The sequence below is a fragment of the Heloderma suspectum genome, chromosome 3, assembly GCF_057233095.1.
Source record: "Heloderma suspectum isolate Gila_16-S chromosome 3, 16-S_ref, whole genome shotgun sequence".
NCBI lineage: Eukaryota > Metazoa > Chordata > Lepidosauria > Squamata > Helodermatidae > Heloderma > Heloderma suspectum.
The window spans coordinates 160,142,914-160,158,903 of NC_139460.1; the positions used below are offsets into that span (position 1 = coordinate 160,142,914).

The 15,990-nt window shown below is 42.6% G+C and overlaps 1 protein-coding gene across 2 annotated transcripts in view; it reads left to right on the plus strand.

Annotated features, from left to right (window-relative positions):
- Positions 1-5,048: 5,048 nt before the first annotated feature.
- Positions 5,049-15,990, plus strand: part of LOC146350380 (kelch-like protein 1) — a 65,360-nt gene continuing 54,418 nt past the window's right edge. The window contains exons 1-2 of one of the 2 annotated variants that reach the window (XM_084841838.1): positions 5,049-5,205; positions 9,900-10,124. In XM_084841838.1, coding sequence (XP_084697964.1) covers positions 9,959-10,124 — 166 coding nt within the window. In that variant the 5' untranslated portion in view covers positions 5,049-5,205; positions 9,900-9,958. Of the gene's footprint in view, positions 5,206-9,899; positions 10,125-15,990 lie in introns of those variants that run through there. The other variant, XM_084841835.1, reaches the window with a different exon arrangement.

Below are 15,990 nucleotides of genomic sequence, written 5' to 3' on the forward strand. Positions count from 1 at the left end.
TTATTCGAAAGCAAATTATAATTATAAATTATAATTTAAGTCAAGGAAACACTTGTGCTTTTCTGTTTGGAAGTCCATAGTTTATTCCCTAGGCAGATGTCCTGACTTTACTACGTAGTACACAACATTTCAGTATTTCCTAATATTTTAAAAGCAGAAACATTAAGGAGAGATGTCATGACATACCCAAAGTGTTTGCAGATTAAATGAAACAATTAAAACAAATCCAAAGGTAAACAGATTAATTCAAGCAGCTTTAATAAGCAGATATGGAGCAAATATGGGAACCAAATATTAAAAAAGAGTTGGGATGAGTGTTGTGCTTAATAAAGCTGCTTCCTGCACCCATTGGATTTGCTGTTGTATTTGTGTTGCCACCCTCTCCAGTGAGACATAAAAATTGCAATGGGACATAAGAATATAAGAAGAGCCATGCTGGATTTGACCAGGGGTCCATCTAGTTCAGCACTCTGTTCACACAGTGGCCAACCAGCTGCCTGAGGTGGGGGACAGACTGGAGAGGACCCTTCCCTTGCAAGGTTCTAAATGAAAGCACAAGGACCCTTCTCTAATAGAGATGCTGGTGAAATTTGTTGGGGTGAAGACCTCAAATATGGAGTCAATAATGCTTTCTTCAAAGGATTGGGTGTCAGAAGCCCAAAATTCAGATAAAAATCTGATCTAGAGAAGGCTTCCTGGCTTGCACCCTGGGTTCATAGAACTGGAAGGGGCCATTTAGGCAATCAAGTCCAACCCCCTGCTCCATGTAGGAATCCATTTTACAGCATCCCTGACAGATGGCTGTTCAGTCTCTGCTTGAATACCTCCAGCGGCAGAGAGCCCCCCACCTCCATAGACAGGTGGTTCCATCCTCTGACTGCTCTGACCATTAGGAAGTTTTTCCTGATGTTCAAGCAAAATCTGCCTGTTAATTCATGTTCTACACTCTAGAATAGGACTGCTGTTTGAAAGACTGTTTCTGGCATAACTGCTCCTCAGCAGAGGATCCTCTTTCCTTAAGGGGTGGGCTTTTGCCTCAGCCCAGTTGCTTTCTCAATGCTTTGCATAAGGGCTGCTTTGTAGGGCTACCCGTGAAAACTAGGGCTTGGGGCAAAACCCCTCCCCCTGTGGGGGACCCTTTGGGTAACAGGGATTCCCCTTGCACTTTTGTTGGGGGCAACTCTTTAAAACATCCCACAGTGTGATGAGCCATAGATACATCTCTGCTGCTTTGAATAGAAGGCTACTTTGAAGAGGTGTCCTCAGGAAAATTCTGGTTGGCTCAGTAGTTAATTGACCTATTGTCAGGGTTGGAACTGAGCCCATAGAGCCCCAAAGCAGCTCTGATTCTGAGGAAGAGCTACAACCTGTGGGAGAGGAGTCCACTCATCTCTCAGAGACGCAGCTGCAGGGGGAGCCCCCCCCACTCACATTCCTGAGACATATAGTGACCCTGGCAGCAAAAGAGTGGGAGATCGCTTGTTGCTAGATGCAAGGCGCCGGCGGAGAGGCGTGAGGTGGAGGGCGCTGAGAGGAGGCGCTCAGCCCACTTGGCGCTGTGGCAACAGCTGTGCCCCGATGCTCCATGGGTAAGGGGGGAGCTTCCCCCCAGCCCATAAGTTCCAGAGCTTTCCCGCCTTTCTCCTCCAAACGGGGACCAACTGCGTACATGGAGCTGAGGTTACTCTGCTAAGATACCCATTGCAGTTCCTTGCTTAGTCACTGGCAATTAGCATCTGAAAGAGTAATTAAGCTGTAAAGGAATAAAGCCTTGGAGAGAATCCCTTTTGTCTGCATCTTGTTTGGCTATGGATGGGGTCCTTAAGAGGCAGCTAGGGTGCTCCTGCCACCTATTTTGCAATTTAGGGGGAAATTTAGGGGCTATTTCTGAGCAAATCCCATGTGAGCCAGAGTGATGGGGATTCTTTCCCATTTCTGTTCTCTAATTCTCCTGAAATAAAACCATGTTTAGCAATCTTAAAACAAGTTTGCTCCGCCTAATATCTATTCTCCTCTTGGACTGTCTCTTGGGCCAGTTCATATGCACTGAAACCTCTCACTTGGACCAGTCCATGGTTACAGTCCTGTGGAAGAAGTAACATCTGAGGCTACACGAACCATATAGTTTCCTGGCAGTAATTCATGCGAATTCAGCATATTAAAAAGGGCTGTGGTACCACTGAGGAACTGTGTGATTCTTTCAGCTCATGGGTGGGGAACCTTTTTCCTATCAAAGGCCATATTCCCTTGGGGTTAGTCTATCAGGGGCTCTCTCTCTTTCCCCACACAACAGACTATTGCTCTTGCCAGAGGTTTCAACCGATCATTTGCACAGGGCTTTTGAAACTAGGCTGAAGGCCACATGAACTTGGCTGAGGCCCACATGCAGCCCTCGGGTCTCAGGTTGCCCACCACTGTTTTAGCTCACACTGTATGTTACTTAGGGATGTCAGAGAATTCCGCCATGGATTTCGGTGAATCCTGAACTCCTGTGGATCCTGAACTCTGTGGCGGAATGGCCTGCCCCCCTGCCCCCCCCGCAGATCCCCCCCAGGACAAGACTTACCTGTGGCGGATCTTCTGGGTGGCGGCGGCTCCGGCAACGGTGGCTGGTCTTCCGACTGGCTGCCGCCACTGCCAATTCCAGGCTTGTAAAAAAAAAAAGACGAGATAGGCTACGTAAAGATTTATGTAGCCTATCATGGCTAGTTTTTTTTTAAAAAAAAACACGACATGATAGGCTACGTAAATCTTTACGTAGCCTATCATGGTTGGGTGTGTTTAAAAAACAACAACAACCGCGTACGGAAATGGTGGCGGCAACGGCCGCAATTTGCGTTCCTTATTTTTGCCCTCTTAATCTACGTAAATATTTATGTAGACTATGACGGCAAAAATAAAGGGGAACGCAAATAGCATAGCAGGCGCTATTTGCATCCCTTTTTGATTCACTGTTTTAGCCTACGTAAAGATTTACGTAGGCTAAAACGGGGAATCAAAAAGGGATGCAAATAGCGCCCGCTACGCTATTTGCATTCCCCTTTATTTTCGCCGCCATAATCTATGTAAATATTTACGTAGATTAAGACGGCAAAAATAAGGAACGCAAATGGCGGCGGCCGTAGCTGCCGCCATTTGCGTATGCGGTTTTGTTTTGTTTTTTACCCAGAGCCCTCCGTGGCCGGAAATCCAGCTGCGGACAGCTCTGGCCTGGCTGGGCCTGGCCGGCTGCTCTGCAGAGCTGCTGCGGAGCACAGCCGGCCGCGGAGGATTCCGGGGGGGGGGAGGAACGGAGCACCTCCCCCCCCGGCGAGGATTCCGGGGGGAGGGACGGAACGCCTCCCCCCCCACCATCAACATAATCCGCAAAAGGTAAGTGACTTTCGTACATCCCTAAGTTACTTCCTCCTTGCAGTAACAGCCATTTTAGCACATATGGACTGGGCCTTGAGAGAAGCTATTAAAAAGCACAGGTCAGGCTCATGCATGTAAATCAGCCACTTGGGGGGTGTATGGGGGATATTGTTTTGTGCGTATGGACCTGCATTATCGTCAGTTTATGCTGAGGATGTAAATTGACAACCACCCTCACTGAAATGACTGCAGGCTATTTCCACATATAGCCATTTCACACTGATGTTCCTCCATGTGATCCCATAAAGAGGAAAGTTTACATGAAGTCATAAAGCAGGTGGCTCACATAGGAAGCCACATACTATAGGATTACAGCACAGGATTACTGCAAAGCAGAGATGGGCAGCCTCCAGCCCTGGGGCCATGGAGCTCTCAGCCTAATTTCAAAAGTCTTCTGCATGCAATCTGTTCAAACCTATGACATGAGCCATCTGTCGTTTTGGTGGCAGCCTGCTGGGTGGGAAGGAAGAGGCAGAGAGAGAAAACAGAATGAGTGACAGAAAGAGAAAAGTGACCCACCCACTTTTGGCTCTGGTCCTGTCCACTGCTGGCTTCAGTCCCTGTCTGACAGATTACCCATGAGCGCATGTGCTCCTCGACAGAAAACAGGTTGCCCCACCCTCCTGAAAAGTATGTGAAGAACTGGACTGTCACCATCAACTACAAGGAATAATCTAACATACGGTTTTCTCTAGTCAATATGTTTAAGTGGCTTCTATTCCAATTAAGGCCTTTCTGGATCAGATCAAAGGTCCATTTAGTCCAGCATTCCTTTTCCAATAGTGACAAGCTTCTGGGAAGCTTGGAAGCAGAGCATGGAAGCATTCACACTTTTGTTTGTCTTCAGCATCTAGTATTCAGAAACATGCTGCCTCTGAATATGGGCAGTTGATTTATCTATCGTGGATAATGGCTTTTGACAGCTATTGATCTGGATAACATTTCTAATATCCCACTTAAAAACATTTGTCATGTAATCCTATGCATGTCTGCTCAGATGTCTCAGTGAATTTAATGAAGCTTACTCCCAGGTAACCGTGCATTAGGACAGCAGTCTTAAAGTAAAGTATTGATTACATCATTGCCATCATGATGTTCTGTTTTGTGATGTGCTGACATAGCTGTTGGTTCTTGAGTTGTTGATCAAGCTAAAACATCAAGAAGCATATTGAAGATATTTTATTTAAATGTGGGAGTGTTCCACATATTTTCATTTTGCCATTATTTCTAGAAGATCTTAAGGTCCCTTTTCCGGTTTTTCCTCTTTCGCGTCAAATGTCAAGCCTGTTGTCTACAACTGTTAAACATTTAACAAACATTCAATAAAAGAAACAAGCACTATGAATTCCTCTGATAGGTATGATGTTAGAGACACTGCTTTAATAGACAGAGCAGCATGTGATTTTAACTCTCCAATTGCTCTCTGGTGTATCATTTTATCCAGAACATGAAAAAGAGCCTAATTAGTTCTTTATAACTTCATATAATATCCACGGTTTTTGCTATGAAAGTTTATCACAGCAAGAAGTTATTCATACTAATTTATATAGTTCTAAAGAAAAGCTAATTAATATAATCACATGCACATGTGGCTGCTCTACTGGAGGTCTCAGTGTGGTCCAACATCAAAAGTCACATTATACCAGGTCAAGAAGGTTATGGATTCAGCAGATGTAGTACTGGTCGCTCAAAGGATGGGTGAAAAAGCAACTAAAAGCAGAGGAAGGGGTAGAAGGAAGGATAAAAGGCATGAAGGATTTAAGTGAGAGAGGGACTTACCAATTTCAGCAGGTAGCTTAAGCAGGAGTAGAAGATGCCTTTCTAGAGCAAAACAACAAGGGTTTTATCCTTTGCTATCCATTTTAACTGATTGCATAATGCAGGCAATTGTATTTTCTGATTGTATTTTATCTTCTTCACAGTGAGAGATGGGGAAAGGGGGTAGGGAACTTATTCCCTTAGCCCCCTAATAAGATAATAATCATGAAAGAAACAAACATTTTGCAAATTGTGTGTGTGTGTGTGTGGGGGGAAACTATTTTCCGAAATTAGTTTGTGGCGATTCCCTTCCTATCCCCTTCCCTACAGCCATAAATCCTCAATTTCAATCTGCATAAAATGTGAGTTTCAAAATTTGCATTTTACAATATGAATTTTGAGTGAATTCATATGTGTTAGGATGGGTTTCAGAATTTGGTCTCTAGGTGAGGGAACAGAGAGAAAAGACTGCATGTGTTTTGGACTGTATACTTCATATCAATTTAACTTTTTTTCCTGTGATTTATACTTAACAAGAAAAGAGACTGTAATTACCAGGCCTGTGGTCAGCAGTTGGGATGGGCAGGCTGTTGCCGAGGCCCCAGAGGCTTAAAAGGGCCCATCTGCTCCTGAGTCTGCCATAGTTGCCACCTCCACTGTCGCCACGCTACACCACGCCATGCCGCCGCCACCACCCTCCTCCTCCTCTGCCTGGGCCCATTGACAAAGTGGGGGCACCGGCTGACCCTGCAGTTCCCGGCACTCCATTTTAAAAGAAAAAAAAGAGTACTTACAGTGATCTGAACAAATCAGTGGTGCCTTTGGGGAGGACATGGCCAATGAGGGCACAGGGCAGTCTTTACATAGCTCCAGTCGTGGATCCCCTCTGTCTATCAACATATCAGTTCATAGGATTGCATTCTTAGGAGTTTAGTGATCACACACACAAGGCTAAGAAGTTGGGTTTACCAGCTCTACTTTTAAATTTTTGGTGCTGTGTTGGGATGTAGAGAAATAACTGCCTATGGGTTGGATCCAGACCCACTCATGTTTAGGTAGAGCCTCTGAAATCAGTGGGACTTAAGATATTCCTAACTTTTAAGTCCAAATGATTTCAGTGGCTCTACTTCAAGTAGGATTAAGTCTTGAATCCAGCCCTATGCATCCAATATAGGAATGGCTTCAGGGTGAATCTCTTTGCAGTTACCCTGTTGTTGCAATAGGCTCTGTAAATCATTTTCCCCCAAAGCTCTTTCTGTTGATTCTGCTCCTGCTGAAGTTGCTGCTGACATATATTGTTGACCATTTTGATCAAGATTTAGAGATGTTGCTTTGAGTAGGTGCAAACTGATGACCTTGGCCTAGTGATCTGCAACAGTATGAGTTGAAATAAAAATAAATCTATTGAGGTGGAACAAATGTGATTGAACTGGGTTATTGACACAGATATCAAGGAGAATTTCTTTAGTGGAAGAAAAGAACCTAGAAAAGAAAGAGGAAAGGTTACCGCATTGTTTTTCCATTTGTTTTTAAAGGCTTTTTGCAGATACATTCAAATTTATGTAAAAAGCTGTTCATGGCAGTGTTCTCAAGTGTACATTGCATAGATCAAAAATACATAGCTTATTCTACAATAGCCAAATGTCATAATCTGGAGTAGCTCTTATTCTGGATTCAGTATACTATAAATGAAGGTACCATTAGCGAGTGGTCCATCTGCTCGGCTAAGTGATGTTCAACCAATTCTGGAGGGGGCTGCACTCTCCCTAAAGGTTCAGGTTCATAGTTTGAGGGAACTCTTTGGGTCTAGCATTGTCACTAGTAGAGACACAGGTGGCATCAATGGCATGGTGCAGCTTTTATCAGCTTAGGGTGATATACCAACTATGTCCTTATCTGGATAGAGAAAGCCTAGCTACAGTTATCCATGCTCTGATAACCTCTCATCTGGTTCACTGCAATGCGATATACATGGATGTGCCTTTGAAAACAATCCAGAACCTTCAGCTGGTCCAAAATAGGGCAGTACAATTGTTAATAGGGACTGGTCAGCATGAACATATTACACCAGTGATCTGCACTTTCAGTCTGTTTCCAGGCCCAATTCAGAGTGCTGGTATTAACTTACAAAGCCCTAAATGGCTTGGAGCCAGATTACCTTAAGGATTGTCTCCTCCCATGTATACCTGCCCAGATCCTTAGATGATCTGTGGAGGCCCCCCTCCAGGTGCCCCCACCAAATGAAATGAGCCAGGTGGCCACTGAAAAGAAGGCCTTTTCAGTGGTGGCACCCCGGTTTTGGAATGCCCTCTCCAGAGATGTTTGCCAGGTACCTACATTGTGGTCTTTTTGGTACCAGGTGAAGACCTTATTTTCCCAGGCATTTTAGTTCTTCAGTTTTTATTGTGTTAAATCTGTTACTGGATTTTTAGATCTTTACACTGCTGCAGGTTTTTACTTTTACTTTGGTTTTATACTGTAGCTGTAATCTTTTAAAAGTGTTATACTGCATTTTGTCAGGTTATTATATGTTATTGTTTAAGCTGTTGTAAACTGGCCAGAGAGCTTCAGCTATTGGGTGGTACAGAGATGTAATAAATAAACAACTAGGCTACAACTGTTTAAAAATCCTGTTGATTTTGCTTCAGTCTCAGGTGGAAGTGTATGTGTGTATGTATGAGAGAGGGGGAGAGGGAGGGAAAGAGGGAGAGAATCCCTGTTATAGTGAGTTCTAGAGTGGCATATTACTGAATACTTCGGGCTTTATTTGTTGTGCGTTTAAGTTGTCAGCCACCATACCACTTTTTGCAAAAGTAGTTTTGCAAGTAGTTTTTCCTTTACCTTCCCATGATTTTCCTCAGATCATTTTCTTGAAGACAAACTTCCAATTTGCTTTGGATTTATCTTTAGTCAAAATTTGTACCATTTTTTGCTTCAGAGTAATGGCTATAGTATTCTATCAAAATTGTTTTTCAGGAACATGTGTGGGAAACAGTGCTGAACAGTGCTGAACAGGTCAGATTCCTTGGTTGGAAGGGGGTGTCTAATAACTCCTTTCAAATTTATATTAACATCTAAGCACACACATACATGAATACTCTAGAGGCTGGTGGAATACAGAAGGTCCCAACTATACATTTCATTTGAAGGATAGCCTACCCTTATGAGTGTGACCTCTGCCTCTTCTCTCTTCCAGTCACATTGGGTTAGAGGGAGGCAAGGCATATATTCCCAAATGTTTACATAAACTGGATTAATAAGGGTTGATTAGAAGAGAAATCCATTTCTAAATATTTTCTGTACTAAATATGTAATTTATAGTGCAAAACTAATTTGCAATCAGTGAAAATGCCGCAGATCTGTTACTGCTTTGTATGCAAACTATAATTTTAATGGCAAAAACATACTCCTCTATAGTGGCACAGTCTGTAAAATTTTCAACCAATGGAGAATGTATGTCACATTGATATACTTTACAATACCAATAAACAACTATACAAAAGAGTGCTGTACTTGGTTATTTCTAATTAGTGAATTAATTCATTTATATAAGTTTCAATTTTAAATTAAGGACTGTAAAAAAACACTTTAAAGATAATTGAATGCAGAAATTAGTTCATATTTCTTGTAGCTGAGCAAATTAGAAGGGAATTTAATATATCCAGTTGGGTATCTACATTATTATTGTTCTGTTACACTGGGATACAAATAGAATTCAAATTACATCTCTCTTTTTTATTAAAGCTTTAACAAAGTTTATTTTGCATGGATTATCACAGAATAACTTTTTTTATCAGACTATCAGGAAATAGGCTAGACATATTTAATTGCAAACTATAATAAATGTAGTTTTCTCCACAGGGTCTATTAATGGTTGGAAAGAAAGCATATCTTGGATGTGTGAGTGTAAAAACAATGTACAAAAGTTCAGTTGATATTAGTAATCTTTACTCTAGAGCATTTTAAGTTCAGCTCATTTAGATATCCTATCCACAAAAATATGGAATACATTATTTTATTTGCTGTTGACTGAGACCGTGAATAGGCTCAAGTCACTTATGTTACATTTGAAGGCTGGGAGGTGCTGCAGCACAGCTTATTTTTCCACCACTTAATGTGAGAAACCCTGACTCAAGTGGGGGGAGCTGAAGCATGATAGAAAGTAGATAAAGTAGACTAAATCTTTACATTTAGGCCTCAACCAGAAGTTCAGATCAGACAAATACGGGGAAAGAAGGGCCTTTAATTAGCTGTGAATTCCTCCATCTTATATTGAACCATTGATATTCCTTTGCCCTTAACTAGCTAGCTACCCAGAAAAAATGGTGAATACAGTCTGCAAAATTCTGCTTCTGGACTGTGAAAGTTAGTCTATACTATTACTTGGATTCATTATTCTTTAATTTTGCCAGGACTAATGGATTCTTGCTTTTACTTTCATGAAAAGAGACATCAAATTATAACAGTGCAGTCCTATATGTGTCTACTCAGAAGTAAGCCCCAATGAGTTCAATGGGACTTAGTCCTGGGTAAGTATGTATAGAATTGCAGCCTGAAAGTGTTTTTTGGTTGTTGTTGTTGTTGTTGTTGTTTTAATAAATACTGCTTTTTTTCCAAGTAAAACTGGAAAACTTTAGAAGAAGTATTTTCATTTCTGTTTGTAAACCAGGTGCATAACTCCATATACAAATGCGCCTATTAATTACATTATTGATGTTTCTCAGCAGGTGCTACAACAATAGAGAAGTATGATCTTAGGACAAATATATGGATCCAAGCTGGAGTGATGAATGGCAGAAGGCTGCAGTTTGGTGTGGCTGTCATTGATGACAAACTCTTTGTTATTGGAGGCCGGGATGGTTTAAAGACATTAAACACTGTTGAATGTTACAATCCAAAGACAAAGGCATGGACTGTCTTGCCTCCAATGTCAACCCATAGACATGGCTTAGGTAAGAATTCAATTTCCCAAAGATATCTGTATCAAAATGTGCAATGTGTAATGGAAAACCCATTGATCACAATCAGTTTAAGTGCATATTGTATAACTAATTGTGTAAACTGAACAAGGAAGTTAGGAGCATGCATGTGGGAACAATGGGCAGTACCTAACTGTGTCATTCCATTAGCTCAAATGATGTGCTAGTGGAAACTAGGTTTCGAACTATGCACAAGATTCAGCTAAAGTTACATTTGCAAAAGTGCAATTGCTAACAATTGAACAATTGTTCAACTGGTTGCACTGTACTCTTGTGCAGCCCCGGTTGTGTATTCCACTTGAGCAGCCTGTTGTGCAACCGTAATAGCCAACTGTAACAAGCAGTGCTGCTGGGCTTTTCACATAGAGGCTTTCAGCCCAGCAATGCTTTGTGAAATGCTCAGGAGACTATGTGATGTCATGTGGTCTCCTGAGCATTGCAGGAAGCATCGCTAGGCTAAAAGTCTCTGTGTGGAGTGCGCTGCAACAGCACGCGGGCATTTTGAGAGTTAAAAAACAAAAAGAAGACTCCTTGGCCACCTCCTACACTTACAAGGTAAAAGGAACCCCTGCCTCCCCACTCTCCATTAGAAATTCCATCCAAATTTTCCCCCTCCCTGCAACAGAAAAAAACATCCTTCTTTCTTACAGAGGGAAGAATTTTGTGAAAGTAGGGGGCAAGGTTTGACACAGCACTATTAAAGACCAAATGTCAGCATAGGAAACAGGGCATATAAGTGCGATCTGGAACAAAGTGTTTCATTGTTGAATGCTCCTCTTTGGTGTTTCAGCCATGGCTTTCTTCACACGGAGCTTTTATCCTGCGGTTGAGATTGCTCCTTCACAGAAGTTTGCAGGCTCATCCAAGGCACCTCCTGCACTAAATGCCCTTTGTTCCATTTGTAAATAGAATGCAGATAATGAGCTATGAAATTACCCCTTTGTGTTCCGCTTGAGTTTGTGAAAAGAGAAAAAGTGGCAAGATGAAGAGCGAGATCAATGAAAGATAATGGAAGACTTGGATATGGGGAGAAGGAGGGGGAAAGGGGAGGGGGGAAAGGAAGCATGTGAAAAGGGGGATTGTTGTGATCCTGCATTTAAAACAGAAACAGAAAGCCCCGTTTTAAATGAAGGATTTAGACTGGTGTAGGGATGCCCCATATCATTCCATTTCCCCCTCTTCTGCAGTCAGTCAGCATTCTCTGCCCATGGCGCATAGTTCTAATTGACTCTTCAGGTGTTTGGGTTTGTTTGTTTTTCTGTTTTAAGAGGACTGGATGTATAGGTGCCCACTCCCAGCTATGGTCAAATCTTGGATTCCTCAGTTGATATCTATGAACAGCTCTCGGTTCCTTCCCTGGAGACATTTAAAAATAGATTCAGCCTTTGAAACTGTATACTTGATGCACGTCTTAGTGGATCATAAGACATTGCGCCATTTGTACATGCAGTTCGAATATACTGCTCTTTCATTCTTAGCTAGTGAATGATAGATTATTATTTCTTTCAAAGAAAGGCACTTGTAGCTACAGCTCAGTGATTGAACACATCTGTTACATGTAGGCAGTCGCCATTTCAGTCTCTGGCATATCTTCTTAAAGAATCTCAAGTAGCAGGCTTGGAAAGGCCTTGGCCTGGCCTCTTGGGGAGCTTCTGCTGGTCAAATTAGGCAATGCTGGGCTAAATAGACCACTGGGCTTATTCACCATAGGGAAGCATCAGATTTTCATAAGTAGCATATAAAATATGATCTAGCAGAACACTGAGCAGTTATAAAATGGGAGGGAATGTCCTTCCTCTTGTCTGCGCTCCTAAGATTCCCTACGTCAGGTGAATCATTATAAAATAATGGGAACAAGAAATGGAGCAAACCCCTTAGATCATCTTATACCCATATGTAGACTTAAACATACAGACTTGCATTATGTTCACAGTCTGTGAACATTTATAACACAAGTTCATTTTTAAAAACTAGTTAATAATAGAGGCAGACTGGGGCAGCCTTTCCCAACTTGGGGCCCTCCAGATATTTTGGACTACACCTCCCATCAGCCTCAGCCAGCAAAACCAATGTTCATTTCACTTATTACATTTCTGTACTGCCCATAGCCAAAGTTATCTGGGTGGTTTACAAAGATTAAAAGCCTAAAATATAATATGATAGCATAATCTAAAATCATTAACATACAATTTTAAGCAATGAACAATAAAAGGGCTACTAAAAAGCCTTATAATATGCTGTCAAATGCCTGAGAGTAGAGTCTAACCTGGTGCTGAAAAGATGACGATGTTGGTGCCAGGCGGACCTCACCTGGACAGTGTTCCACAGCCAGGGGAGGAAAGCCCTCTCCCTTGTTGCCATCCTCCAAAAGTCCCATGGAGGAGGCACCTGGAGGAAGGCCTCAGATGTTGACCATAGCGTACAGGTAGATTCATAATGGGGGAGGTGCTCCATCAGGTATTGCGGGCCTGAGCCATGGAAGGCTTTATAGGTCAAAACCAGCGCCTTGAATTAGGCTTAGAAACATACTGTCAGCCAGTACAGGTAGGCCAGAATTGGTGTTGCATGTTCAGACCTTCTAGTCCCAGCTATCAGTCTGGCCACCACATTTTGCACAAGCTGCAGCTTCTAAACCATCTTCAAAGGCAACCCCATGTAGAGTGCCTTGCAGTAATCTAACTTGGAGGTTGCCAGAGCATAGCCTACTGAAGCCAGGTTATCCCTGTCCAGATAGGGACACAGCTGTGCCACAAACCAAAGCTGGTAGAAGACACTCCTGAGTCTCAAATGAGAAAGATGGCTCCAGGAGAACCCCTTCAGGGGGAATTCAACCCCATCCAGAACAGGTTGAACACCCTCCATCTGGTCAGAAGAACCACTTACTCAAAGCATCTCGGTCTTGTCTGGATTGAGCTTCATTTTATTAGCCCTCATCCAGTCCATTTTCACAAGCAGACACCAATCTAGCACATCCACAGCCTCATCTGATGAAGATGAAAAAGAGAAATAGAGCTGCGTGTCATGGCAATGTACTCCAAAACTCCTGTTGAACCCACTCGGTGGTTTCATGTAGATGTTAAATAATATGTTCAGGGATTATGGGAGTTGTAAAACATCTGGAGGGCACTATATTGCGTACCCCTGGACCCCTTTCATGTGTGTGTGCACATGCGTGTGTGCATGTGTGTGTGTGTGTGTGTGTGTGTGAGAGAGAGAGAGAGAGAGAGAGAGAAAGAGAGATTATGTAGGTCCTTGTGCAGCGAAATAGGCATTATGCTGTGTGGAATTGATAAGAATTTATTGCATTTTGTAGATGTGACTAGTTCCGTGTGTGTGTGTTGTGAGATGTCGATGAGTAATGGAATGCATTCTTGGCATTGAAAGAAGGCTGCCACAAGCGGGTGGCTTAGGTACTGGAAGCAGCCAGCTGCTTGGTTTAGCAGGGGTACCTTCGTCTAAGTGTTACTGGTGTCAATAGCAGGCCAGGTTACATTGATAACAATGGGTATGGTGGTATGACCAGGTCCAAAACTAAGGATGAGGTCGTCAACTTCATGGGGGTTATAAAACAACTAGGGTTTGATTTGTTTGGGAGAATGATCCTGGAAGAACGAGAAATCTGCCATACATGCTTAGGCTTGCTTTGCCCACTATGCCTTCCATTTAGGTAAATATGAAACTTTGATATTGACTGTTAGATTGAGAGGAACCTAGGTTTTACCATTTTAACAATATGCTTGCTATTGTTTTCATTATACTTTTAGTGATTATAACTTCTGTGTATTTAGGGATATCTGTATTATACCTCATCTTAGCTGAAGCTTATCATTCTCTTAGGGCCGATCTACATGCGCCTGCCATCGCAATGAATTTGGTGTCCAGTCTGGTTAAACGCTCTCGCATTAAAACATGATTATTCACACTCACCCATTTTCCCCGTTGCAGTGCTTTATCGAATGCGCAAGCTCGGTTCACACTCAAGCACTGTGCGGTTTTCCTGCTGTTTTCCTGCACGTGCTTGTCTGATCTTGGATGCTAAGCGGGGTTGGCCCCGGTCAGTAGTTGGATGGGCGACCGCCTGGGAATCAGGCTTCCTGCATTGCGCAGGGGGTTGTTCTATCCCTTCAAATGAGATTAAGTTTTACCCCCTCCTATCCCCTGCTCAGGATGTTTTTTAAAAAATTAATTATTTTTTGTTTTTAAAAAAATTAAATTAATAAATTTTTAAATAAATTTAAAAAATTTAATTTTTTTTTAAAAATTTAAATCCTCACAGAATCGGGGCTTCTCTGCGATGTTTTTTTTTTCTAATGCAGGCATGATCTTTGAAGATTTGAAGTTGTGAAGCTTCACAACTTCAGATCTTCAAAGATCATGCCTGAATTAGGGGGGAAAGAAACATCACGGAGAAGCGCCGATTCTGTGAGGATAACACCTTAATTAAAAAACAACAACAACATCCAGAGCGGGGCATAGGAGGGGGTAAAACTTTATCTCATTTGAAGGGATAGAACAACCCCCTGCGCAATGCAGGAAGCCTGATTCCCAGGCGGTCGCCCATCCAACTACACTGAGTTGGATGGCTACACTGAGCCAGTGGATGGCTACACTGGCTACACTGAGCCAGTGTAGTGTAGTGGTGAGAGTGACGGACTGGGAGCCGGGAGATCCGGGTTCTAGTCCCCACTTGGCCATGGAAGCTCACTGGGTGACTTTGGGCCAGTCACAGACTCTCAGCCCAACCCACCTCACAGGGTTGTTGTTGTGAGGATACAACGGTGAGGAGGAGGATAATGTAAGCCGCCTTGAGTTCCTTGCGAGAGGGAGAAAGGCGGGGTATAAATGCAATAAATAAATAAATAAATAATAAATAAATAATAAAAAAAATAGAATAACCCCCTGCGTAATGCAGGAAGCCTGATTCCCAGGCGGTCGCCCATCCAACTACTGACCAGGGCCGACCCTGCTTAGCTTCCTAGATCAGACAAGCGCGTGCACATCCAGCCCTTGCTTGTTGCTGAGGAAATGGGGGGCTGCTGAAGAAGCTATGCGATCAGTAGCCGGAAGAAGACATGGGGCCGTCGAGAGCTGTGATTGGACAGGAGGGAAATACAAACACTGCCGTATATATACAGGTGGATAATTTGTTTTCCTGGTTCTAGAATTGTAGCTCTTCCCCCCACAAAATGTAACTATTACCGACATTAAAGTTGTATTGACTATGGTCATGCTGCTGTTTTGAACATCTATTAGACAATGTTTGTGACATCACCCTGAGGAGCACTATTTGTCCTTGCTCTACCTGCCTGTGCCATTTTGTATAATTTCAAAACTCCTTTTCAGTGTGTTTTCTCCTTGAGAAGCTGTGCACCCCTTCCCTTTAGTGCTGGGAATGCATATCTTTGCCAGCCAGCACCCCAAAAGTTTGAATGTTACCACAGGTAAAAACGCAAAGAAAACATCTTGTGAATAGAAAACTAGCACATCAGGAAAAGACTAAGCTAGACTAAGCCTTTTCCCTGATACATTACTTTTCTACAGTTAAGCCTCTTAAATATGATTTTTCCAATTGTGTTCTGACATGGTACAGGCCAGGACAAGTGTGCATGTATTTTCCCTGCACTTCCAGATTGGCATGTAGCTACAGAACTGGTTTCTGAATCAATTAATACTTAAAATCTACTCTTATGTTCTTTTGCTGGAGGACAGGTGCCTAGGCCAGTACTGCTCATGCTATCCTATGGAGGACTTTTGCACAATTCCTTATCTTAAGGCGGACTTTCTGCTGTTTGCAAAAGCTGCTATGAGAGGTGGCAGTCTTAACATCTTTATGCTGATC